At 38.3% G+C, this 24,359-nt stretch overlaps 2 protein-coding genes across 5 annotated transcripts in view; one reads left to right on the top strand and one right to left on the bottom strand.

Annotated features, from left to right (window-relative positions):
- The window catches only part of LOC134226314 (importin-5), a 45,446-nt gene extending 27,556 nt beyond the window's left edge, over positions 1–17,890 (top strand). Inside the window, exons 4-7 of one of the 4 annotated variants that reach the window (XR_009983449.1) lie at positions 10,987–11,111; positions 11,187–11,374; positions 11,573–12,083; positions 16,756–17,890. Coding sequence is in view for 2 of the 4 variants with exons in the window: in XM_062707011.1 (XP_062562995.1) it covers positions 10,987–11,111; positions 11,187–11,374; positions 11,573–11,887; positions 16,756–16,828 (701 nt within the window). In the remaining 2 variants the exon portion in view is untranslated. Of the gene's footprint in view, positions 1–10,986; positions 11,112–11,186; positions 11,375–11,572; positions 12,084–16,727 lie in introns of all 4 variants that reach the window. The other 3 variants (XR_009983450.1, XM_062707011.1, XM_062707012.1) reach the window with 3 other exon arrangements.
- A 4,620-nt stretch (positions 17,891–22,510) lies between these two features.
- Positions 22,511–24,133, bottom strand: LOC134226315 (small ribosomal subunit protein uS5). Its single transcript, XM_062707015.1, has 3 exons — positions 23,978–24,133; positions 23,113–23,626; positions 22,511–22,901 (listed from the first exon to the last, which is right to left on the bottom strand). Exons 2-3 carry the CDS (start codon positions 23,623–23,625, stop codon positions 22,590–22,592), a joined length of 825 nt encoding a protein of 274 aa, XP_062562999.1. The 5' UTR covers position 23,626; positions 23,978–24,133; the 3' UTR covers positions 22,511–22,589.
- Positions 24,134–24,359: the final 226 nt, after the last annotated feature.

Here is a 24,359-nt window from a genome sequence, read left to right as displayed (position 1 = left end):
CGTTCTATGGAGAGCTGGAGTAGACATGGATGCCCAGTGTGGGGCGTCAAAATCGGCGACATGAACGCACAGGTAAGAAGGGCGGAAATGTATAGTGCGGTCATCGGACCGGATAGTCTGTATACCGTATCGAATGACAACGACCAACGATGCATAAACTTTGCAGCCTCCCGCCGAATGGTAGTCCAAAGCACTTTCTTTCCTCGCTAGTATATCCCCAATTCCACTATGCGCAGCAGCTGGAAGTGGCGCTCCCAAAGGAAGAGCAGCTAGGCGCAGTTTCTCTTGAAGATGGCTGGAGAGATATTCGATCTTGCAATGAGAGCACCACAACCGCAAAGAAACGATTGGTATGACTGTGAATGTGAGCAGTTAGTGGAAGAGAAGAATGCAGCATGAGCGAGATGGCTGCGACACCACACGAGGGCGATCGAGGCACGATACAAACGGGCGCGGAACAGACAAAACTTGATTTGCCAGAGGAAAATGCCCCAGCTGGAAAAGACCGCGACCGCGATTATCTTACAAACGAGCAGCTGAATGGCGATGTGCACATTTCCCTGCACCGGATCTCCATGAAATCCAGGAGGAGATTGGCCGGGTTGATCAACTAGGGGCTGTCCATAAACCACGTAGACTCTTGAGGGGGAGGGAGGGGTTTCGAAAAAGTCTACGATAGTCTACGAAGGGGAACGGGGGGTATACCAAAAGTCTACGTAGACTTTTTTATTTTCTATTTCTTCTTGAAAAACAATTTACAGTCAAACCTCCATGAGTCGATGTTCTACGACTCGATATCGACACATGGAAGCAAATTATTCCATATTAAAAAATATTTTCTGGGTTACTATGATGGTCCCTTCAAACAGCTTCCTAATGACTTTATATTCCTCATCTCGATATTTCCATGAGTCGATGGTCCCTTCAACTCATGGAGGTTTGACTGTATACAGAAGCTATGTGCAAAGTTCACTTGTTTGATTTTTTTGCTAGATTTTATCGAAATAATCTGCATTTCACCTAAATAATAGTCTGAACTACGACTTAAAACTATATGGATATTTCCAGGAAATTCTTCTGTGTTGAGCAGGAAAATTCTCCGAAGTATTCTATAAAAACCTTCAAAATTTCCATTAGGATTTTATTACAGATTCTACTAGATTTGTTTTATTTTCGTCGGAAACTTCTTTGGAAATTGTTGCACTTCAACGAAGAGTTCCGCGAAATTTCCACAAGAAACCCTTCAATGGAGATTTTCTGGGAAGTCCCCGGGAAATTTTTCATAATTTCGGAAATTGTTCAGAATTTTCGCGAGAATTTGTTTTTTGGATATATAAGCAAAATTCTTCGAAATGTCCATGGGAAATTCTTCGTATATTTTACGGCAATTTCCTCGGGAGTACTAATGCGAATTCATTGGAATAATCGATGGAAAATCTTAGGAATTTCTAAAAAAACTGTTGAAAATTTCCACGAGAAATTTTTTGAATATCCCACCAAAAACTCTTCGAGTTTCCACAAAAAGTTTTTGTAAGAAAGCCTTTGTAAATTTTATGAAAAATTACTTGAAATTTTTGCGAGAAATTCTTTAAAATTTCAACTGAAAATTCTCTGTAATTTCCACCATAAATTATTCGGAAAAGTCTTTGAAATGTCTATAGGAAACCCTCAGGAAATTGCTCCAAATCTGCAAGAACGTAGGAAACCATTCCTAAATTCAACGGGAAATATTTCGGAAAGTCCATTTAAACTTAAATTTCCCTCGGGCAATAATTCTAAATTTTTAGGGAAATTATGAAAATTCTTCGGTTTTCTACAAATTTGAACTGGCGTGATGCGTAACAGATTTTAAGCAGTGGCGCGCCGATGCAAAAGTGTCGACAGCGGTGGTGCACACTTATACTGCCGTCATACGCATATTTGTCCCATGTTTGCTGGGACTCCCTATGTACATGGGACAATTATGCGTAGAACGGCAGTATAGGAGGAAACAAATTCAACAGAAATTTAAATAATTGACTTGGAGATTTGATTTCAGGAGCTGTGGACAGAGGATTAAATTTGATTTCGATTTTGATTGTCCAATCACATATGATATTTTGTAAAATTTTGAAAAGTCTACGTAGATATCAAGGGGATGGGGGAGGGGTTTCGGAAAAGTCTACGAAAGTCTACTAGGGGGAGGGAGGGGGTTGAAAAGGTGAAATTTCAGTCTACGTGGTTTGTGGACAGCCCCCTACCAGGAGAGCTATTCAAACACGGTGATGAGGCACTGGCTAGAGCGTTGTACTAGATAATTTCCGAAGTTTGGGAGGACGAGGTTCTATTTTGTCACTGGGGAGATGGAAGGTGTCCCATCTATAAATTGGGCGATAAGCTGGTTTGCAGCATCTATCACCAAATCACATTGCTGAACGCCGCTTACAAGGTACTCTCCCAAATTTTATGCCGTCGACTAACACCAATTGCAAAAGAGTTCGTGGGGCAGTATCTGGAGAGATTTATGAGCGAATGCTCTACCATGGATCAGGTGTTCATCGTACGCCAGATATTGCTGAAATGCCGCGAATATAACGTACCCACACATCAACCAATCATTGACTTTAAAGCCGCATATGATACAATCGATCGAGATCAGCTATAACAACTAATGCACGAAAACGGATTTCCGGATAAACTAATGCACTTGATCAAGACGACGATGGATTGGGTAATGGACGTAGTTCGAGTTTCAGGGGCATTCTCGAATCCCTTTGAAACGCGAAGAGGGTTACGGCAAGGAGAGGTTTTTTATACCTGCTATTCAACATCGCTTTAGAGGGAGTAATACAAAGGACAGGAATTGACACGAGTGGAAAGATTTTTCAAGTCCGTCCAGTTATTTGGTTTCGCCGATGAAAAAGATTGGTCATCGGTTTTCAGCGGACTGTATAAAATTTCTCTCGGAATCGCAGAAAATTAAAACGCGTCCTTTCGCTTTAACATCGTGACTAACAATCTCCTTTTATTAAAAAATAATTTTACACACAGAAGGTGGGCCGCAACAAAAAGAAGGTTAAAATTACCAAGGTAGTTTAAAAATATACAGGTTGTATAACATCCTCCCCACGTTGAAATTCCAGATTTCAATTATCCATCTTCCCTTCCTGATCCAGTGGCAGGAGTGATATCTCCGTTGCACCCCGCCGACAGGGACTTGACCAACCACCGTTTCCAAAGATGTTGCTGGATGACTTGCACCAATTGCCAGCGTGACAGTGTTGAAAGCTTCATGTTAGTGTACGATGGTTCAAGAATAGACTGCATTTGGCGTCCAACTAGGAAATGTGCAGGAGTAATGGCAGTCAAATCGGTTGGGTCATCAGAACAGGGAGTCAGCGGTCTTGAGTTAAGGACGGACTCAATCTGAACCAGTACAGTACTCATTTCTTCAAACGTCAGCTTCTGATTGCCAATAACTCTCTTCAGGTGGTGTTTGAGCGACTGAACTCCGGACTCCCAAATTCCACCAAAATGTGGACTTCTCGGTGGAATGAAACTCCACGTAATAGACCGGCCTCCGCAAAATTCTGTCAGCTACGTGATATGATGTTCAGTAGCAAACAATGTGTACAACTGCTCCAACTCAGCCTCAGCTTCAACAAAGTTGGTAGCATTGACGGAGTAGATTTTGCTGACAGGTCCTCGTCGTCCAGTAAAACGCCTCAAAGTAGCAAGGAAGGCGTCGGTGGTAAGGCTTGATACAAGTTCTAGATAAATGGCACGTTTACTAAGGCAAACAAATAGACAGATGTAGCCCTTCGTTATCATCGGCTTGCGTGCTTGGGTGACACCAGTGTGGAAAAAAGCGGGGCACGGCTGCACACAGCTTCCCTGGGAAGCTTACCAGACTGATCAAAGCAACGGTGGATGGTGTGCAAAACTGTGTGAAGATTTCGGGCGAACACTCCAGTTCGTTCGAATCGCGCCGGGGACTAAGACAAGGTGATGGACTTTCGTGCCTGTTGTTCAACATTGCGCTAGAAGGTGTTATGCGGAGAGCCGGGTGTAACAGCCGGGGTACGATTTTCAACAGATCCAGTCAATTTATTTGCTTCGCGGATGACATGGACATTGTCGGCCGAACATTTGCAAAGGTGGCAGAACTGTACACCCGCCTGAAACGTGAAGCAACAAAAGTTGGACTGGTGATGAATGCGTCAAAGACAAAGTACATGCTTGTGGGCGGAACCGAGCGCGACAGTGCCCGCCTGGGAAGCAGTGTTACGATAGACGGGGATACCTTCGAGGTGGTCGAGGAATTCGTCTACCTCGGATCCTTGCTAACGGCTGACAACAACGTTAGTCGTGAAATACGAAGGTGCATCATCTGTGGAAGTCGGGCCTACTACGGGCTCCAGAAGAAACTGCGGTCGAAATAGATTCGCCACCGCACCAAATGTGTCATGTACAAGACGTTAATAAGACCGGTTGTCCTCTACGGACATGAAACATGGACAATGCTCGAGGAGGACTTGCAAGCACTCGGAGTATTCGAGAGACGGGTGCTTAGGACCATCTTTGGCGGTGTGCAAGAAGACGGTGTATGGCGGCGAAGAATGAACCATGAGCTCGCCCAACTTTACGGCGAACCCAGTATCCAGAAGGTAGCTAAAGCCGGAAGGGTACGATGGGCAGGACATGTTGCAAGAATGCCGGACAGTAACCCTGCAAAGATGGTGTTCGCTTCAGATCCGGCAGGTACGAGACGGCGTGGAGCGCAGCGAGCGAGATGGGCAGACCAGGTGCAGAACGACTTGGCGAGCGTGGGGCGTATCCGAGGATGGAGAGATGCGGCCTCGAACCGTGCATTGTGGCGTCAAATTGTTGATTCAGTGTTATCTGTTTAGATGTTAACTAAATAAATGAAATGGCTGCACTCGATACGACGGGAGGTCACTCATCAATTATGTCGTTTTCATCGGATTTGCCCTGAAGCACGGAATACACTGTTTAATCACCTTCCGGATAGTGTTCTTAGTTGAATAGGATGCTCGTTAACTATAGTTTCGTAAATATTACGTCAATTGTGCTGAACCTATGTTGTTTTGTTTTTATCACAATAAAAACAAACTACCGCAACAATAGGACGCAGTTGTATCGTTGCGATATTTTTTGAAGGTCAGTCCTATTGTTGCGGTATTGCATGTAATTCTTATGGAGAGCGATACCGCAACAATAGGACCTTAGCACTACCGCAATAATAGGCTCAAAGGATTCAAATTTTTAACGAAAAATGTTGATTTTCATCATTTTGAACGGAATTTTGTCAAACAAAAGCTGTTCTAGTCGTTAATCCGAAGAGTTTTAGCGTACCCACAATTGTTTTCAATGGTATTATATCCAGAATGGACTACTTGACCACTACCGCAACATTAGGGCATACCACAACGATAGGACGTTTTACCCTATATTGGTTATTAAAGCACTCATTTGGTTGGTATGGAAAAGTAGGCGTTTCTTTACTTAAACATGATCCAGGTATTATGATCCGAAATTTCAAAAAGTCTTTTTCCAAGCTGCAGTAAATCGTGAATAACTTTTAAAAGGATAGAGATAGGAGGTTGCTATTTTTAGCAAAATATTCGTTATAAAATTCCCCACCTTTCTTTGTGTATCTAGTTTCGAAAGCATTATGATGGATACCCGTTTTGGACGCATTAATAAAAAAATATTAAGAAAAATTCATCATTTTTGGGCATTTAAAGCATCAGTGAAAAATATATAGACCTAAAACATGCGGTATCAAAGTTTTACCATAAAGTATAGACCCTAAGTTAAATGTAAAAAATATAAAATTGATGGGTTTCATCGAATTTCTTTCCGATATACCGGTATTTTCGATGTTACCTATAAAAAATGCACTTTTTTCATAAAACGCGTCGGGGCCACCCCTAAACGTCTATCCCAGAGTTGTCGTAGAACAATTTTTATTTTGTTTTACCCTAAGCTTTCATTTGAAGGTTGAGCCCCCAAAATCCCAGACTTTGTCCAATTTTGGGACACCCTAATGTAGGTTGTTTAGATGTTCATGACGAATCAGTAGTTCGGTTACAGGATGTTTCGCTGGTAATAGCATTTGGTGGCGACTATCGTACGGAATGAACGCCTTCTTCACACGACCACCAACTCGGTGAATACCGTCGACTGGATCAACAAACGGTTGTAAACTTCGTAGACGATGCGTACCACCATTCTTCAATGCGTGCAGCTCGGGCTGGAGAGCTTCGTTTTGTACAAGACACACTATTAACTTCAAGGCTTTATCAAGTTCGTTGGCTGTTGGTGGACCCTTCTGCAACATCTTCCGAGCGCAAAGTATATACCATGACATGCCCTATTACCGTGGGGTTAAGGACGTGTCCACAATAAATTCGCTATATAAAATTCAATTTGTAACAATCACCCTTGAAAACTATGTCGCTTTAATCAATATTAAATACATTTGAAGGGAAAAATATGTTTTGTATTTCAACTCATAAAAAAATGAAGAAAATAGTATTCGACATTTGACTTATGTATATGCCTAATACCGCGTACATTCCGAAGAAGATTCCAAATACCGCGCAGAAAATTGCCTAATACCGTGCCTATCAAACAAGCTCAAATGATGAGCTTAAGAGCACATTTACAATAAAATATGTAAATAATTGAATCATATACAAATTTCAATTAAATTATTAGGTCATACGTACTAAAAAACGTCATAAAAAATACTATTTTTCATAGATACCTACTGGGAAAAGAATCATTTCCTTGGGAAGTTAGCAATTTCTCAATATTGACGGTTTAAAAGCGTTTATTATTTTTTCAAATAATTTACTTCACATTTATTTAGGTTTTAGATAGACGATATCCAATCGAGTGTCTTAGTAGATTTGAAGACAATGGGAGGATTTGTATTCAGATGAAAAATACTCTACCTTTATTTCTAAAGCAAACTGCACAGGAAAAATATTCACGTCTATAGTCTGTGGTAAATATCGCATAAATGATATTGTATTCGTATGTGCTGAACGAAACAATAAAGACGATTTGTATGTTCATTAGATGTATACCATCTTCAAGTCTTCCAACAAAAGTTTCTCTTTGAGGAAGTATTGGAATAATACATATTGCATTTTGTAATTCATCTGAATGATGCTTCCCTAGTAATCCTACGCATGAAATGTCGTAGATATTTAATATGAATGTTTAAATACCTATACGATATTGTATAGTGGTCTATGTATTCAATGTGATGGTTACGTTTTATTTTTCTGAGTATCAACTTCACGGTATAGCCTAGTCACGATATTAGGCACTACTGGCGAAGAAGATGGCCTAATACCGAGATAATTGTTTTGATCAATAAAAATGCAAAAATAAGAAATTTAAATACCATTTCAGTACCCAGTACCATTTTTTATAGCTGTAAAACTGGGCTTAATGATATATTGGAAGTAAATATCATTTAAAAATCAAGTTACAAGACTTGGAAATATAACCATAATTTTAAGCGTTTTGCTAAGCAGATGCAAATTTTGGCTGGTCGAGCCATACGTTTTCACATTTATTTTTTAGCGCCTAATTTACGTCACAAATACCCACAATAATAATTTGCTAACATTTTCTGATATATACTTGTGTAGTTCACTAAATAATGTGATGTGTATGACAGACAGTACCTCTATATTTATCAATTTGGATAAAATCCACGGTATTAGGCAATGCGCGGAATTAGGGCAGGTCACGGTAGTTGGCGAATCGAACTACTAAACTCATACATCGTTGCAATCGAGTGAAGAAATCAATTCGATCAAATACCGCCAGCCTTAATGGCGGTACAACAAGACTCAAGCATGTTCGCATTTCAGGTAGCAGGTCATCTTGTAAATAAGGCGGCTGCACCACGTTCACGTCATTCTGATTCAACGCAGCCGGGCCATTCCATTAAATGTGTCGGTACATAAAATTCTGTGGCATCTCGTCCCTCGATATTACGTCGGCAGGGTTGTCGTACGTAGGAATGTACCGCCATTGGTACTGACTTGTAAGTCTCTGGATCTCGATGACTCTATTCGAGACGTACAATTGCAGATCACCAGCAGATTTTCTAATCCAGCAAAGAACGATTTGTGAATCGCTCCATAGTGTAACTCGTTCGAAGCTGATGTTGACTGACTCGATTAACTTCACCACTTCTCGTGAAAGAAGAAGCGCAGCTAGAAGCTTAGCTCAAATCGAATAAAGTTCACTGCTGTACCAAATTGACTATATACAAAACGCTCATTAGATCGGTATTTCTCTACGGACATGAGACTTGATCGATGCTCGTGGAGGACCAACGCGCACTTGGTGTTTTCGAAAGGAAAGTGCTGCGTACCATCTTTGGCGTGGTGCAGATGGCGGACGGTACGTGGCGAATGAACGGCGAATGAACCACGAGTTGCATCAGCTGTTGGGAGAACCATCCATCGTTCACATAGCGTTAAACGGAAAACTACGGTGGCCGGGTACGTAGCCAGAATGTAGAATTACGAGATTAACCAGCCACAGGCTGAAAATCTCGATAATTAAAATAATAATAATTTCGGATAGCAATCTAGTGAAAATGGTGCTCAACAACGATCCGACGGGCACAAGAAGGCGAAGTGCGCATCGAGCGAGGTGTATAGATCAGGTGTAGGGTTATTATTGGACCCTCCGTAGACTGCGTGGCTGGTGATGTGCACCCATGAACCGAGCTGCATGAAGACTTTTATGTACTGCACAGGCCATACCATATCATGACATGATGCACCAATAAACGGAATTGTCCACCCCTACTGATTACCCCAGGGCACTCTGTGAAGTAACAGAAGTGACCAATGAATTCTTCTGCATTTTATAGACCTACCAGAAAACTATTTGTGAAAAACCATGAAGAATGAGTTGTCACATGACACATTCTGGTCCTTAATCAGAAATGTTCCCTTCTACAGGTTCCCCGGGGTATTCCGTAATATTCCGTAAGTAGCCGATGAGGTCATCATCAGATGGTTATTCGTGAGAAACCATGAAGATAGAGCTATCGCATGACACGTTTTATTGCAAAAATTAAAGTGTCCGTTTCTACAGGCTCCGCCGGGGCACTCCGTGATATTTCGGAAGTGGCCAATGAACTATAGTCGGAAATGTCCGCTTCTACAGGTTCCTCCGGGGCATCAGTTATATTCCGGAAGTGGCCAATAAGTTCAATCGTCCTTTATGGAATCACCAGAAGATTATTCATGAGAAATCATGAAGACAGAGCGTCGCATGACATGTTTTGACCAACAAATGAAAATGTCGATTCCTGCGGGTTCCCCCGGTTCCCTGCACTCCATGAGGTTCTGGAAGTGGCCAATGAGGTCTTACAGACTCTACAGACGTACCAGAAGATTATTTGTGACAAATCATGAACAAAGAGCTGTCGCATGACATGTTTTAGGCTAAAAACTAAAATGTCCCCTCCTACGGCTTCCCCGGAGAGGAGAAAGGAGAAAAGGAGAAAAATCACTAATAGAAACGTATTTAGTATAGCTTTGTTTTCAAGTAATGTTTGAGAAGAGTTCCATATGAAAAAAATAGGTTTTCACCAAAATACCCCAAATTCCATATCGTAGGTACGGAATCTGGAATAATTCTGGAAGCATACGGAATCTGGACACCACTCGAAGTGAAATTGAAACTAGAATAAAAACTGGACTTTGTCTCAAAATTCCACATTTGATCGGTTAAAAGCGAACAGAGTTATAATTTTTTCAATTTCAAAATTTGCCTTCTTGAAGAGCTTGGCCTTTTAGGTTTTAAGGAAAAAAACGTCCAAAGTGCTGAGCTCCACTGGCCTAGCTACTACTGATAATTATTTAGATTCTGAATTGTAGAAGGTGGGAAAATTGTCACGAAATGAATGAAAATCAAACCCACTGGAGCAGTTAATAAATATAGGGCACATGCTAGTGACCATAATTAGTTCGCACACCATGAAGGAAAAAAAAGAACGAGAGCGAAGGTTGTAATATTAGATTAAATGCACAATTTTTATTTGAAATCACTCAGCTTGATGCATATTTTTTTTAGCAGGATGATGGAACAGGTGTACCAAAAGTCCACGAAATGCCCCTGACTTGAATTAAAGCAGGGCGTGGAGGGAATGCATGGGATGCGATTTGAGGTTGTCTACAAATTCATATATCTTAACTCGTTACACGTGATGGTGATTTTAGCAGTGATGTGTGAAAACATTTTGCTGATGCAAATAGGAATCTTTTGGAAGAACTCCTTTAGTTCACGTTTTAGTTTTCGTAAGAAATCCTAACAATTTGGAGGAAACTGCTGAAACAATATAATAAAAAAGTATTCCTGTAGCAACTTCTGGAAGCATTCTTGAAGGAACACCTGGCGAAATCTCACGGCAATGCAATTCCAAAGGCAATTAATTTCCAAAGAAAATGTTCTAGAAGTAAACAAATAGAGACAATATATTCTGAAGAATAAATGAGTTTCAGAAAAATCTAACGAGGAACTTGTTGAGGAATTTCTGAAAGATCTCCTAAAGATATTCGTGAATCAATGAATTCCCGGAAAGAATTCCTGGTAAAACCACCGAATTATTTTTTGGTGGAACTATCAATAGATACTGTAGATGGATACCTCATGGAAAAACAAAAATATAAAATCGACGTTCCACAAACGAGCAAACTAGCTTCCTACGGCATGGCGCTAAATTTGGCTTCCTGGGCATGTGATAGAGCGTTTCTCTATGAAATACGCCTTAGGACAGAATCTCTCATGTTTCGTACATTACTTTGTACGTGAGCATAGTGGCTCTCCATTATCTTCATTAAACAAGGTTTATTATCATCGCACGCAATACGTTTTGCCAATACGTGCAATATTATTCAATAGCTCTACAAGTGATATCATTTAATTCCACAATTACAGAATACAGCGGCCCTAATTGCGCCCAATATCAGGCTTACTTCATGCAACCAATGCTAGAATACGTCAAGGATCCACAACCGGAAGTAAGGCAAGCAGCAGTCTATGGATGCGGTGTTTTGGCACAGGTTAGCTTTATAATCGAACATTCACAATATCCTCATGAATAACTTATTCAAATTTATAAAATTCTCAAATCACAGTTTGGTGGCGATCAGTTTTCGATAACATGTGCTCAGGCCGTTCAGTTACTGGTGGAGGTTATTATGACGCCGGGCAGTCGTGAACCAGAAAATGTGAATCCCACGGAAAATGCCATCTCTGCTGTAACCAAGATTTTGAAATACAACAACAAAGCTATTCCCAACATCGACGAGATCATCGCACTTTGGTAGGTATTGGATGCATAGGGAGGCATATGTATTTAAGCAATTTGAATGATGATAACACTTAAAAACAGTCTTACAAGGCATTCGCCGTTTGTGGGGAATATCGTTTTGGCTTAACCTTTTCTGACGATTGCTTACAGTATTTTATAAAAAAAGGGCAACGAAACGGATGAGCCTTAACCATTTTTTCACACTCGTAGGTTCTCCTGGCTGCCAGTTGTAGAAGACGATGACGAAGCCATCCACGTGTATGGCTACCTGTGCGATCTTATCCAGGCAAACCACCCGGCGGTGCTTGGTGAAAACAATTCAAATCTGCCTCGCATTGTGTCCATCTTTGCCGAGGCGTTTTACCGGGAGGCAATGTCCGTTGGACATCCAGAATCGACGCGGATGCTGGCTATCGTGAAGCAGATCGAATCCAGTCCGGATATTCTCCAGGCTTGTATAAACCAGCTGACGGCGGAACAGAAAGCAGCTCTCGAGGAAGCGTATCGAACTGCTGCCGTTTCACAGTAAGAAAATGGAGCGGGCTTGTCGGTCGCAGATAGATGTTTAGGGAAAAAAGAGAACGAGAGTGAGAATAGGATACGGTGTGCGAGAAAAATTGTGAGATCAAATAGGACCATTCGCGAGGTTGACGACCAATGGGCAGGAAGGGGCGCAAAACATGGGCTTATTCTGCGAGTCGGGTGCTGCCGAACTAGTCGAGTGAGTTGAGACGTATCGTTTTCTCCTATTTGAATTACATTTGGTGCCTATCAAGGGGCCGTCCAGAAACCACGTGGTCATATAGGGGGGGAGGGGGGTTTGGAAAATGACCACGATAAGCCACATGCGGGGAGGGGGGGTGTTGCTCTCGAACCACGTGGTTTTTTTTAACACGAAAATTTTTGGTAAATAACAATAGCGGTGTAAAAAATACAAATCATCAAATTTAATGATTTAATCATTAAACGCAAAGCGCATCTTAGAACCGATGCCCACGTAGCGTCTTTTCAACTCAGTGTTAAAAAGAATTTAGCATTAAGCATCGAGAAAACCCGGTAACGCAGCGTCGGTCGCAACGCCGATGCATATCTGAGTTATTTGGCCAACTTAGCTTTAGATCCTATTTCCATAAAAAAAAAACTAAAAAGCAGGTTGCGTTTCAGTCTCAATTTTCACCAAAAAAATTGGGAAAGAAAAATGAAAAAATATTTTTTTAAAATTCCGCCGCAGATGGTTTTTGGCATCACGCCGCCGACACTTTTGCATCAGCGGACTACAGCTACAATTTTGAAAACTGTTCATGTTTTTACAATAATTCAAGAAAAATCTTCAAAAGAATGTCTTGTGGATATTCAGGAAAAATCCAGTAAAAAAATTTCCTGTAAAAACTTTGACCTTACTTCATACAATCCTGATAAAGTGCTAGCATTCAGAATGTTTTTTGAACAATTCTCTCTCGAAAATTTTGCTTGTAAATTTTGCTACAAATTGGTCATGAAAAAAAAACAAAACATCGCCAGTGTAAATGCCGAAAAAAATTCCATGTGAATTCTGTCTGAAAATTCAAAACAGTCTCGTGGGAAATACAAATAATTTTCGGTGGAAAAAAATGTTCATATTTTCATATTTTTTTTACATTCTTATGAATTTCTTCGACAAGTTCTTCCGAATCTTCACCAGAAATTCTATTTCATTTCCAAAATAAGTTTTTCGAACATTTTAGGGAGTGCACTTCAAAATGTTCAGTCTCCAGTTAGCCTTACGAGCAAAGGCATAGGATTGCCAATCCGGAGATGACGAGTTCGATTCTCGTTCCTGTCCAGGATGTTTTCGGGTGTCAAACATTGTCGACACCCTAGGTATAATGTATCCTTCGTACTTGCTACACAAGATATATAATCGTACAATTGCTGGCATTTAAAACTTTCAATTTATAACTGAGGAAATGCTAATAGAATAAACTAAGTTGAAAAGCAGACCAACTTCCAGTTGGAATATGGAGCCATAGAAGAAGAAGAAGACTTCTAAATTTTTCAAGAAAAATCTTCTGAATTTTCATGAGAAATTAAATAGCCAATGGCACATGAAACACTTTGGTATTACCGTTGATTTTTTGTTTTTGGATTTTTGTTTTCAAATTTGGAATTTTGAAATGAATGTGCTCTTTGTGAATTCTATCACATTTTTTAAATTTTCCAAATATTATTTTTATTCGAGGCATTATTTAGAATTTCCACGGAAGAGTCTATGGATTATCTTCAAAAAATACTTTGGATTTTCAAAGAATAAATCTTTAGAATTCTCAAGGTTCGTGTTTTTTTTTTAATTTGCACCATAAATTCTTCCAAAATTTCATGGGAAATTCATTCTTCTTCAGAAAGTCCTTTTGATTTCTTTGTCGGTTCAGCTAAACATTGCTTTAAATCTTTACCATGCAAAGAAGCACAAAAAATGATTTAAAAATTTTAAGGAACTTTCACATCAGAAAATCTTTAATATTTTGATTTAATTTTCTAAGGAATTCCTATTGGAATTGCTTCTAAAGTACAACCTTCACAAGTACTACAAAAGTGCAATTTTTTTCGTTATTTCCACTTGTAAAAACATCGAAATATCCTCGGGAAATTCATTATTGGTGTTTTAGATGAACTTTTTTTCTATTTTCTACTGGAAAATCTTAAGAATTTCCATCGGAAATATTTTGGTATACTCCAAATAATTTCTTTTGGAAATTAAAAAAACTGCTGAAAATTTCTAAGATTTTTTTGAAAAACGAAAAAAATTTCCATTGGAAATTTAGAAGAATTTCCTTTGAAGATTCATTAAATTTGTCCAGGATTTTGAAAAAAATCTTTAGAGATTCTGTAGAAAAAATTAAGCTGGATTTTTTTTCTAATTTATACCGGAAGTTCTTCGGAATTTGATGTTTATTGGAATTTACATCGTAAATACGCATTTAGGATCCTTCTACGGATTCTTCTAGTTCTTCAAAATTTCTACCGAACCTTTTTTAGGCACTCTTCCACAGAATTTCGAAAAAAAAATCGTTGAAATACTGAAGATTTTTCCGTGGAGACTCCCTAGAATTTCTTCTAACTATTCTGAAGGGTTTCCCTTGCAACTCCAGAATAATTATTCTTGAAAATTAGGAAGATCTTGGAATTTAAAATTCATCCAAGCAATAAATGTAGGCAATTATTTAGGATTAAGAAGCCTAGTTCTTATGATATTGAATAATTAGGCTAATTGATCGAAAAATTTAATAATGCACCTAATTAGAACATTTAGGTGCATTTTTAAATTTTTCGATCAATAATGCACAAAATTCTAGTAGTGCGTATGAAGAAGGTTATGACATAGAGAAGATTGCATTTAAAAAATCAACATGAAATTTTAAATAAAATGCTTTTTAAATTCATAAAAGGGTCTTATTGGTTTTACAGAAAAAATATGGGAGCTCAAATTTGACTGACCCTGAAAACTCAGTTATCCGAAACTTTGGGAAGATTTCGATTCTAAGAGCATGCAAATGAAGTTGAAATGTTTGAATCATTCTGAACACTCAGATAAGATGGGTCATCCTGAACGTTAAGCCAGTGATTGCTCTCAAGTTCAGCCCACGACTTCTCGGGTAATCAATCATGACATTTGTAATGTCCTCATCATCGGTATGTACCCAATCCGATGAAATAAGCATATGATCCTAATTTCCATTAACATGAGATCTAAGAGACAAGGTACCCAAAATTATCTTGAGTCAACATCAAGCTGTACAATGACTATGCCTTTTTTGTAGGGCCTTAGAAGCACTGGGTTCACGGACTTGAATGATTAAGTAGTTTAAACATTACGACTTCCAGGACGTTTTTTAAAACCTAAAAGTTTTGTATAACCTAAGTCGAGTCAAGTACGAAACACTGAAGACGACCTTACTGTTGAGGTCGAAATACGTATCTGTCAAGGTACAATCAAGTGGTGGAATTAAATGGGAAGGTACAAATTCGTCTTATGACAAGTAAAGACATTCCATTAAAAAGCTCAACATATTTTTTTTAACTAAAAAGTCTGTATTAGCTTGTACAAATAACAATTGTCATATCAAACCAATGGACCTAATGGGATATTATATCATACATCATTCATAATTTGGTTAATTGGATAAATCCAATGATCCGAACTCCAAAATGATAATTGATCTATAATATATTCATTCTTCTATGAGTCGCTTATGAAAAGACCATTGACTGAAGCATATTCGAGATATGGAATAGAAGTTCCTTGGGAAATTATTCGAAAGACATCAGAGTGACCGAGAAAATATGTTTAGTATGGCATCATTGGATTCCACGAGTCAATATCAAAATAATATTTCAATGAAGAATTAGAAATTTTGAGAGATGAGCCAGCTCTAGATTATTTATTAGAGAAAAAATAGAAATTTTCCATAATAGAATTGGAAATTGCCAATAAAGAATTCAGGGTATGAGTATTAAATAAATATAGAATTACTGCAAATAATGCAAAAATTCTCATTAACAGTTGAAAATTTTCCACAAAACAATAATAAATTAGCACTTGTAAAAGCAAAAATTGCAATTATGTATTTAAAAAAATCACCAATAAAGAAATTAAAAAATATAGGGATATTTTGGAAAATTTCTAAACCATTACAAATTTTTCTCGAAATTTTTATAACATATTCATGAGTCCGCATTTTTGGTATCCTCCTGATGCATCGAAGGTATGCGAGTTCTAGATAACCTAATACCTGATACACATTACAAAATGATAACATCATTAAAATTTTCGAAATAATGAAAATTTATAATTTTCATGCTGGGTTTTAGTTTGATTTTGAATCAGTTGAAATTGTCCATCTTCAAAATTGATCGGATTAACCATATGTTTTAGTTACATAGGGTTTTTTTTAATTTTTGTACTTGAAAAAAAAACCACGTGGTCAAAGGGGGGGGAGGGGGGGTCAGCCAAATGACCACGATAGACCACATGGGGGGAGGGGGGGTTGAAAATCTTCAAAAATATGACCACGTGGTTTCTGGATGGCCCCCAATGGGTGAAAATGACAAGAACTGTAGGGATGTTCGATAATTAGAGGCAGATGGAACGAATGAGGTGAGAACTCTCAATTTCCTCCCATGTAAATCAACTAATAGAAATTGAACATTCTTTCCTCATTCGTATAATACATCTGAATAGACTAATGAACCAAAATTCATTTTTATATTACTTATATGTGAGGCAAAACCGTATGATTAAGCTTAATTGATTAGTTGAGTAGCATGAAAATTCACAACGTAAATCGAAAGGGAGAATTCAATACGTCTCGCGTTTCCCTACTCGCAGAATAAGCCCATTTTGGTGTATTTCTTAGAATTATGTCGCTGACCTTCGATGAGATAACAGTTTACAATTTACAATTAACCACAAGGATCGCCTGGCTATAGGCCAATAAATTACCGCAAAAGGCAGCAACACGACGCGATATTACACAGCACATCATATTAATACATCCTTCAATAATTCGGAAAAATATTGAATTGGGAGAATATTATATATACAAAATATATAGCTGTTTCTCTACAGTACCTAGTGTGTATTACCAAGATCTATATTTTGCAATTATTTAATCACAATTGTAATCTTTTTCTTTATCGATTATATATTTACCATTTTAGGACGATTCTACTGTTACTAATTTCCACCTGAATGAAAAAAAAACGCATTAGTTTTATTATATCTTTTTTTTAAATTCAGATCTGCCTTTATCGCCTCGATGTTAGCAGGTTTCAATGTTTGAGTTCTTAAAAGATGCTTTCATCACCATTTCATTTGTGATCTTCAAACACGTCCGATATCCAAGTAATTCGTGTCGTATTCCTGGAAGACGTGGCCAGCGTCTTCAAATTCTTTTTGGACGAAACCGTGACTTAGCACAGAGATTAAATTGCACCACTGTAATACGCAAAAAAGCATTGGCTTAAAAAAGGTGCATTAGAAATAAAAGTACGCTTTTTATTAGTTCCATTTAAATGTACATATATTCAAGAAAAGTGTGTTTCACACGAGGCAACCATCGTGAAAAAAATATGTCAAACAAAAGTGCTTTACTTTAATGAATGAGTGCTTATCTTCTGTTGACGAATGCTGTTATTTCCCAAGGAAACTGAACTTAAAGTGCTTTGACGGTCCTGCGTCATTTTTTTTCTGTGAAAATTACCTTTTTTATTGGGCACTGTTTGGTTCAGAAATTATAGTTGCAATTGTTTATCCAAACTGAGACACAAAAGAATCACACGTTCTAGTAGACAAGGTATTTAACAAAAGAGATTCTCTCAATGGCCTTGTCCATCTTTCTCCTGTTGGCCTTGGTGTATGAATCAGTAGACAGCTACGAAGAAAAACTTCAGCGTGAAACAGTAACAGAAACTTTCAAATTTAAGCACATTTTCCATATTCGAAAAGGGCAACAAACCTACTGAGAATAAAATGATATTCTATTATTGAAATGATTCGACTAATCTAAATAGAAAAGAAAGAAAGTGTTCTATGTTTCAACTACATGCCGAGGCTCGAAGTAATGGATATGTGAAGATGTGGATAGGGGTAGATGAAAACGAACTAAGGAAGTGCTAGCAAAGAACCTAATTCATTTAAAAATTCACGGAAATGAAGAAAAATCAAACTCTCTGTACACCTTCCGTTAACAGGGACGTGAACAAGAGGTGAGAAAAAGACTTGGACGTGATTAAGAGGTGAATTTGCGGAATTTGCCCATGAATGCGGGCAGTAGTAAACGAAAAAAAATAAAACCAAAACTATCGTCGTATACACGGTTAGAAAAAATTACCTAAGTACTTTTTACTATACCGGGTGAAAAGATATTTCAGTAAGTACTGGTAGTTTTCGTGATAGTCATGTGAAAACGAAAACAGTTGCATTTTCATTTTCAAGAGACCAAATGAAAATGTTGCGGTCTCCCGGTCGCCTGTCACATTACGAGCAGTCATGACCGGAATGTTGTTTTGTTTTGAAATCTAAATTTCTAAATAGTTTTAATAGATCTGAGCAAATAATGATGACTAGTCGATAAAATGATTATATTGTTCCTGATTTTCTTGTTAGAAGTAACATTATTGAAGAAGAAACAGCTTGTTTACAATATTTTAATGCGCTTTCATGAAATAAAAATCCGTGAAAATTAAGCGGAATTCCTTTCATTGTTTGTTTTCTATGAAAGCGGAAGAAAATAAAATGTAAATATCGCGTGACTTTTCTCAATGAAAATGAAAATCTCAGTACTAATTTCAGTTACAAGATAAAGATTGTTGCTTCGGTTCCCTTTGTTCTGCTGTCCGAAACATGTTGGACACCGAACTGCCAAATCGTATGTATTTTTGTGTTATTCACATTTAGCACCCTATCATCGCCTGAAAGATGTTAAGGACAGCGACGACAGCGACAATCTTTATCTTGTAACTAAAATATCTTTTACCGGGTGTTATTTCAAACTTTCCTAATGAACCGCGTTACGCTGCGTTGAAAGATTTTAAACGTTAATAGCGTTCGTCTCAGTAAACGAATTTCTACGGTAAGCCCCTAAATCGACAGATTTCAAGTATGCCTTTCATATCCATGCTTGACAAGACCCGAAAAACTTGTTTCAATAGGCATAAAACTGTTTTCATTGAAAAACATCGAGTTTAGGGAGCCTATTGGCGCTTTGACGTTGCATGAAGAAGAATAAGAAGCAGAAAAATGATAATCGAAAAAATGGTATATAAGAAGGCTTGAATTCACTGAATCAGCACCTTCTTATATGCAACATTGGTCAGAATGCTCGGAGCGGTGGGTGCAGTTGACCTCCACAAACGTCAAATCAGAGACTGACCCGCAGGCAAGCTGGCGGCCATTACCGCTCGCGGAAAACTGGATATGGTCACTATTCTGACTTCACTCCAAAACAGAAAAAAAATTCTTATTATAAATTCAGTAGAAAATCGAATTATAGCCGCTATTGAAATTGGATTTTTCTCACAATCCATACGTTAAACCTAATTTCGGAAGTAGTGCGCTGTATAGCACATCACCAAATGAAAACAGCGCACCACTTCCGAAGTTAGGTTTAACGTACGAATTGTGAGAAAAATCCAACTTTGTTAGCGGCTATAATTCGGATTTGCACTGAATTGATAATATTTTGAAGCATGCCTTGATTGAGGAATCAAATAGGGACCCACGCATTTGCCTGGAATAATACTAAAGACACACTGGTGGTACAAGGACCGTTGTATACCACGGTTATGTACCCTAGTACATATTGTACCATGGTTTTTCACGTTGTACCAGCATGGTACAAGGTGACACACCTGTGGTACAACTTGTACCATTAGGCTTTCTGCGAGCGTGTACGCACACGCACATTTCACTCACACTTTTACTCAGTTTGTTTGCAACCACGAGCAGCTGTCACGGCAAAATTAAATGGGATTGTTTGCAACCACAACCGTGCGTTCGTGTTGGTGAGAAATGTCGGCGAGACCCTAATGGTACGAATACCATCAGTGTGCCATTAGTATAAGGCAATTAAGTCAATGATTCCTTCTTTTTTTTAACATTTTCCATGTATATGGTGTCTTTAATATGTTTGTGCTACACACGCGTTTGTCCATAATAAGACACAATATAAAAATGAGTGAATAATTTCTTCTTGAAAGGTACGAATATGCCCGAAATAAGGTTAACGAATGATTCCTTCTTTTAAAATGCGCATTTGCTCGGAAAAAGGGAAATGAGTGATACATTCTTTAGACTCACACATTTGCCTGAAATACGTCTTCTTTCAAATCACGCGTTTGCACGGAGTATAGTATAGGTATAGTATAGTATCGCGTTTGCACGGAGTATAGGAGTATAGCAAACAAGTGGATGATGCCTTCTTTTGAAATATGAATTTACCCGCACTAATAAAAATCTACAGTTCATTGAACAAATTTAAAAAAATACAAATACTGCCGTTACATGCATAACTGTCCCATGTTCATAGGAATGCCCGTTTACTAGAAGCATTTGTCGGAAATAAGGTGAATCATAATTGAACGCTTCTAGAAAAGCACACATTTGAATATCATTTTTGAAGGTCATTTTTTTCAATGACTGATTTGGCTTATAACGGATGGCAACTAAAACATTGGAATGACTTCAATACTTTTCTATTACAATAAAAATGCTTTCATCGAAATATTACTTTATGTGAATGAATCCTTATAACATGCCGTCGAAACAGGAAGTATTGCGGCGCGCATTGTATACTTTATCAAGTGAACCAAGACCATGGGAAAAGTACATGGTCGAACATGTTTCGAAAACTGTCATAGCATTTTTTGATCAACTAAGCTCCATTGTATGCAATGGTAATTGTAAGGCCAAAATCACCAAGCAACTCATAAGCAGGATCAGAAGCAGTATTTCGGAATTCGATGTGGCAGAGCCTTCCAGCGGTCATGTCATACCAGCAAGACTAAGCTGCACGGTGAACCATGGACCATATGGTAATATTCATTAGTTTAAGTTTGAAGACTAAGGTCTGTCTCATTTCCCTAATCAAATTTAATTTTACTTAAAACTGACAGTTCGAAAATTTAAAAATCACCCGGCCATAATAATGGCTTCGTGCTACCCAGCAATTCCAATAAGACATCGATCAAGAATGATTCGATATCTGTCAAAAGTAATCCTGCTCATCCAGCAGGGTTATTCGATAATTATTGAACTGTCACTTTTAAGTTTAATTTGAGTTTAATTATCCAATTGAGACAGAGCCTAAGGGCATCTCTTTGTATAACATAATCTATTATATCAGATTGAACTGTACTTCTTTGTAGTTTTTTTCGAGCCGTTCTTTTTATTCCAGTTTTTTAGCTGCCAAAATATTTTTTCTTCATTACAGGAATCTTTTTAAAGGTATGAAAAAAATTCTGGGATATGGTGCAATCTGGGGAATGGTTATTGGGGAATTTTTTTCATTCTGGGGAGTGGCTTTCTGGGGAATGTTATAGAATCATTTGTTACGGCCAGTGCGCTTTCCAAGTAGGACTCTTCACTAAAAAATGTAACGTCTTGTTTTGATTGTTTTAAATAAAACCTATTTTTTAAAAATCTTTTAGGGCCGATTTCTTCACCTCCGCTTAGTGCTTAAACCAGGTTTAATCGTATGGGTAAGCATCGCTTAAGAGTTAAGCGGAGGTGAAGAAATTGGCCCTTATTTATTTTTGTTGTTGACTGTTTTCCCGCTTTACAAGGCAGTGGCAACTATATTGCCACCAATTTTTCGATGTTTTTTGAACTTTTTAATGTATAACAAACTACATTTCAAGCAAAATTTTTCATAACGACGTATGTAACAAAAGTAAACAAAACGAGGTTTTTAATACAACGTGACAATCACACGCGGCTTTATATAATACGCATCGATTTTACTGATTTCATATCATAAAATTCTTTAATTCAATCTTTTTACGAATCGACGTATGTCAAAAATCAATTTTTGAAGTCTCACTGTTACATACGTCGCTTTAACATATGGGAACTAAGAGCGACCTATGTACCAAAAAAAGCAAAACAAAACAAAACTGCAGTTGCGTCAATCGTGCACTATGGAAAACCGACCAATGTACACCGACGTGCGTGCAGCATACCGGTGTATGTATAATTTTATCGTTTTTCACAGTGAATTTGAATGAACTGAGATTTGATGTGAAGCACGCTTATTACGTGTCATGTAATGACGCATGCCAGCGGAAAAAAGTATTGAAAAAAGATGTTTTAAAACAGTTTTAGAAAAAGCTTTGCCAACTTTCTGCAAAGGATTTCTCGAATCCTCATAATTGTTACATACGTCGTTATGAAAAATTATGCTTGATTTGAGTTTAATACCATATAAACATTGCGTCTTGTTGTTTTTGTTAATTTATTGTTTAGATTCGTCTGCCTTAGAAAGGGTTAATTTGTTTTGTTAATATGCATATTTTATTTTAGAGAAATCTGGGGACTGATGCATCCCGGGATATCCCGAAAAAGACCCTCTACGTACAGGAATTTCGGATATTAAAATCATCTCTCAAACTAAATTTTGTGTTCTCGCCACAAAATGTTTATTGTGCCTGATTGTTACGTCCGATTGGAATTCAACATCTGGAAGCAATGAATTTACAATTCAATAATGCGCTGACCAGTCTTGCTGGTCTTTTCCAGAAAATCGGCGTACTCCTGATATGGGGTCTTGCTCAATGGCAGATCCTTCCACAAATCTGGAGTCAGGAAAGCGTACGTCTTGGCAATGGCCGCATAGGTTGCCTTCGCAAAATTACCCAAAGTTGTAGTCGAACCGCGAGTCATGGTGTAACAATCCTCGATACCGGCCATTTGCAACAGCTTCTTGGGAACTGGGGCCGATACGATACCGGTACCACGAGGAGCAGGGATCAGGCGGACCAAGACTGAACCGCACTTACCGAAAACCTATTTGGAGGATAAAACGGAAAATACATGTGATTACAAAACTAATATTAAAAAAGACGTTAAACTTGTTAGATTGCATGGTATCAGACGCGTTAGGACGTCATGCCAGTGGTATGCAGCCACCGTCCGTGAAAACCGCATAAGTTTTAAAATTTTCTCATCATAAAAGGGTTTAAATGTGAGGAACCAGGTAATTATCGAAAGTACTAACCTTGCACGGCACGGTGTGGGGTTTACCGATCTTGTTACCCCAGTAGCCTCTACGGACCGGAACAACGGACAGTTTAGCCAGAATGATGGCACCACGAATAGCAGTGGCCACTTCCTTGCTGCATTTAACGCCAAGACCAATGTGGCCGTTGCTGTCGCCGATGGCGACGAAAGCCTTGAAACGGGTGCGCTGACCAGCACGAGTTTGCTTCTGGACAGGCATGATCTTCAGCACTTCATCCTTCAGCGAACGGCTCAGGAAGAAATCGATGATTTCGAACTCTTTGATGGGTAGAGAGTACAAATAGATTTCCTCCAAGGTACGAATCTTGCCTTCGCGAACCAGACGACCCAGTTTAGTCACTGGAACCCATTCCTTCGAGTCTTCCTTTCCGCCACGACCGCGTCCACGACCACGACCCCGTCCGCGACCTCGTCCTCCACGTCCACCGCCGCCGCGAGAACCAAAACCTCCTCTAAAACCACCACGCTGGGCTGGAGCTGCGTCCGCCATTCTGAAACAACATTTTAAGGTTAGATTTTGTATATCACTTTTTCACCTTTTCATACAAATTCATGTTTTTATTATTACAAAAATCTTTTTTACTTTGCAAGAATGTTATAAATACTTAATAATTCAAGATGTCACTAAAAGTCAATTTAATACAAAAAATAAACTTCATATAGACACGTGTACAATTATGTACATCGACTAACTTTTGCGTTATACAAACTATAGAAATTCGTTATTTGAAGCATTTGCCCATTATTAATAATATAGTACGCACAGTTCACGGCAAAATAATTGAATTGTTTTAAAATCGAGCATAAAAATCAATAAATTATTTTATGTTTGAAGTACTTACTTTTTGGTAGGTGTTGATTGGTGTAGAACGGAAACCCGAATGAACGAGTGACGTTTTGTTCGTTAAAATCAAAGTTCGCGCACATAGGCGCATGGTTGAAGTAGGAGCTGCTTCAGAAAAGCAGGCAAATAATTTTCATCAAAATTATTTCAAGACAAATATAGTTTTCGAGGCTCGAGGGGATTGCAATCACGGACAAACTCAAAAACACATTAATGAGTAAAAAAATACCCAATTTGAATTTTGACAACACTTACACACTAATAAAAATCCACACATTTTTAATGGCAAAAATCTAAAGAAATTTCCAAATAAATTTTATGTGTGCGTTAATAACCACCCGCTATAGGAGAATACACATAAATGTTATTAGTTAATAAGG

Source organism: Armigeres subalbatus, chromosome 3 (assembly GCF_024139115.2).
Source record: "Armigeres subalbatus isolate Guangzhou_Male chromosome 3, GZ_Asu_2, whole genome shotgun sequence".
Taxonomy (NCBI): Eukaryota; Metazoa; Arthropoda; class Insecta; order Diptera; family Culicidae; genus Armigeres; species Armigeres subalbatus.
Note: the sequence above shows the minus strand (reverse complement) of the source record. Positions and strands in the feature narration are given on the sequence as shown.

What these genes read in the sequence shown, in the direction of transcription:
- LOC134226315 (XM_062707015.1), bottom strand. Translation starts at nt 23,625, where the DNA reads ATGGCGGACGCAGCTCCAGCCCAGCGTGGTGGTTTTAGAGGAGGTTTT. An exon ending in CCCACACCGTGCCGTGCAAG is followed by an intron (nt 22,902 to 23,112) that starts GTTAGTACTTTC and finishes TCCTCCAAATAG; the next exon opens with GTTTTCGGTAAGTGCGGTTC.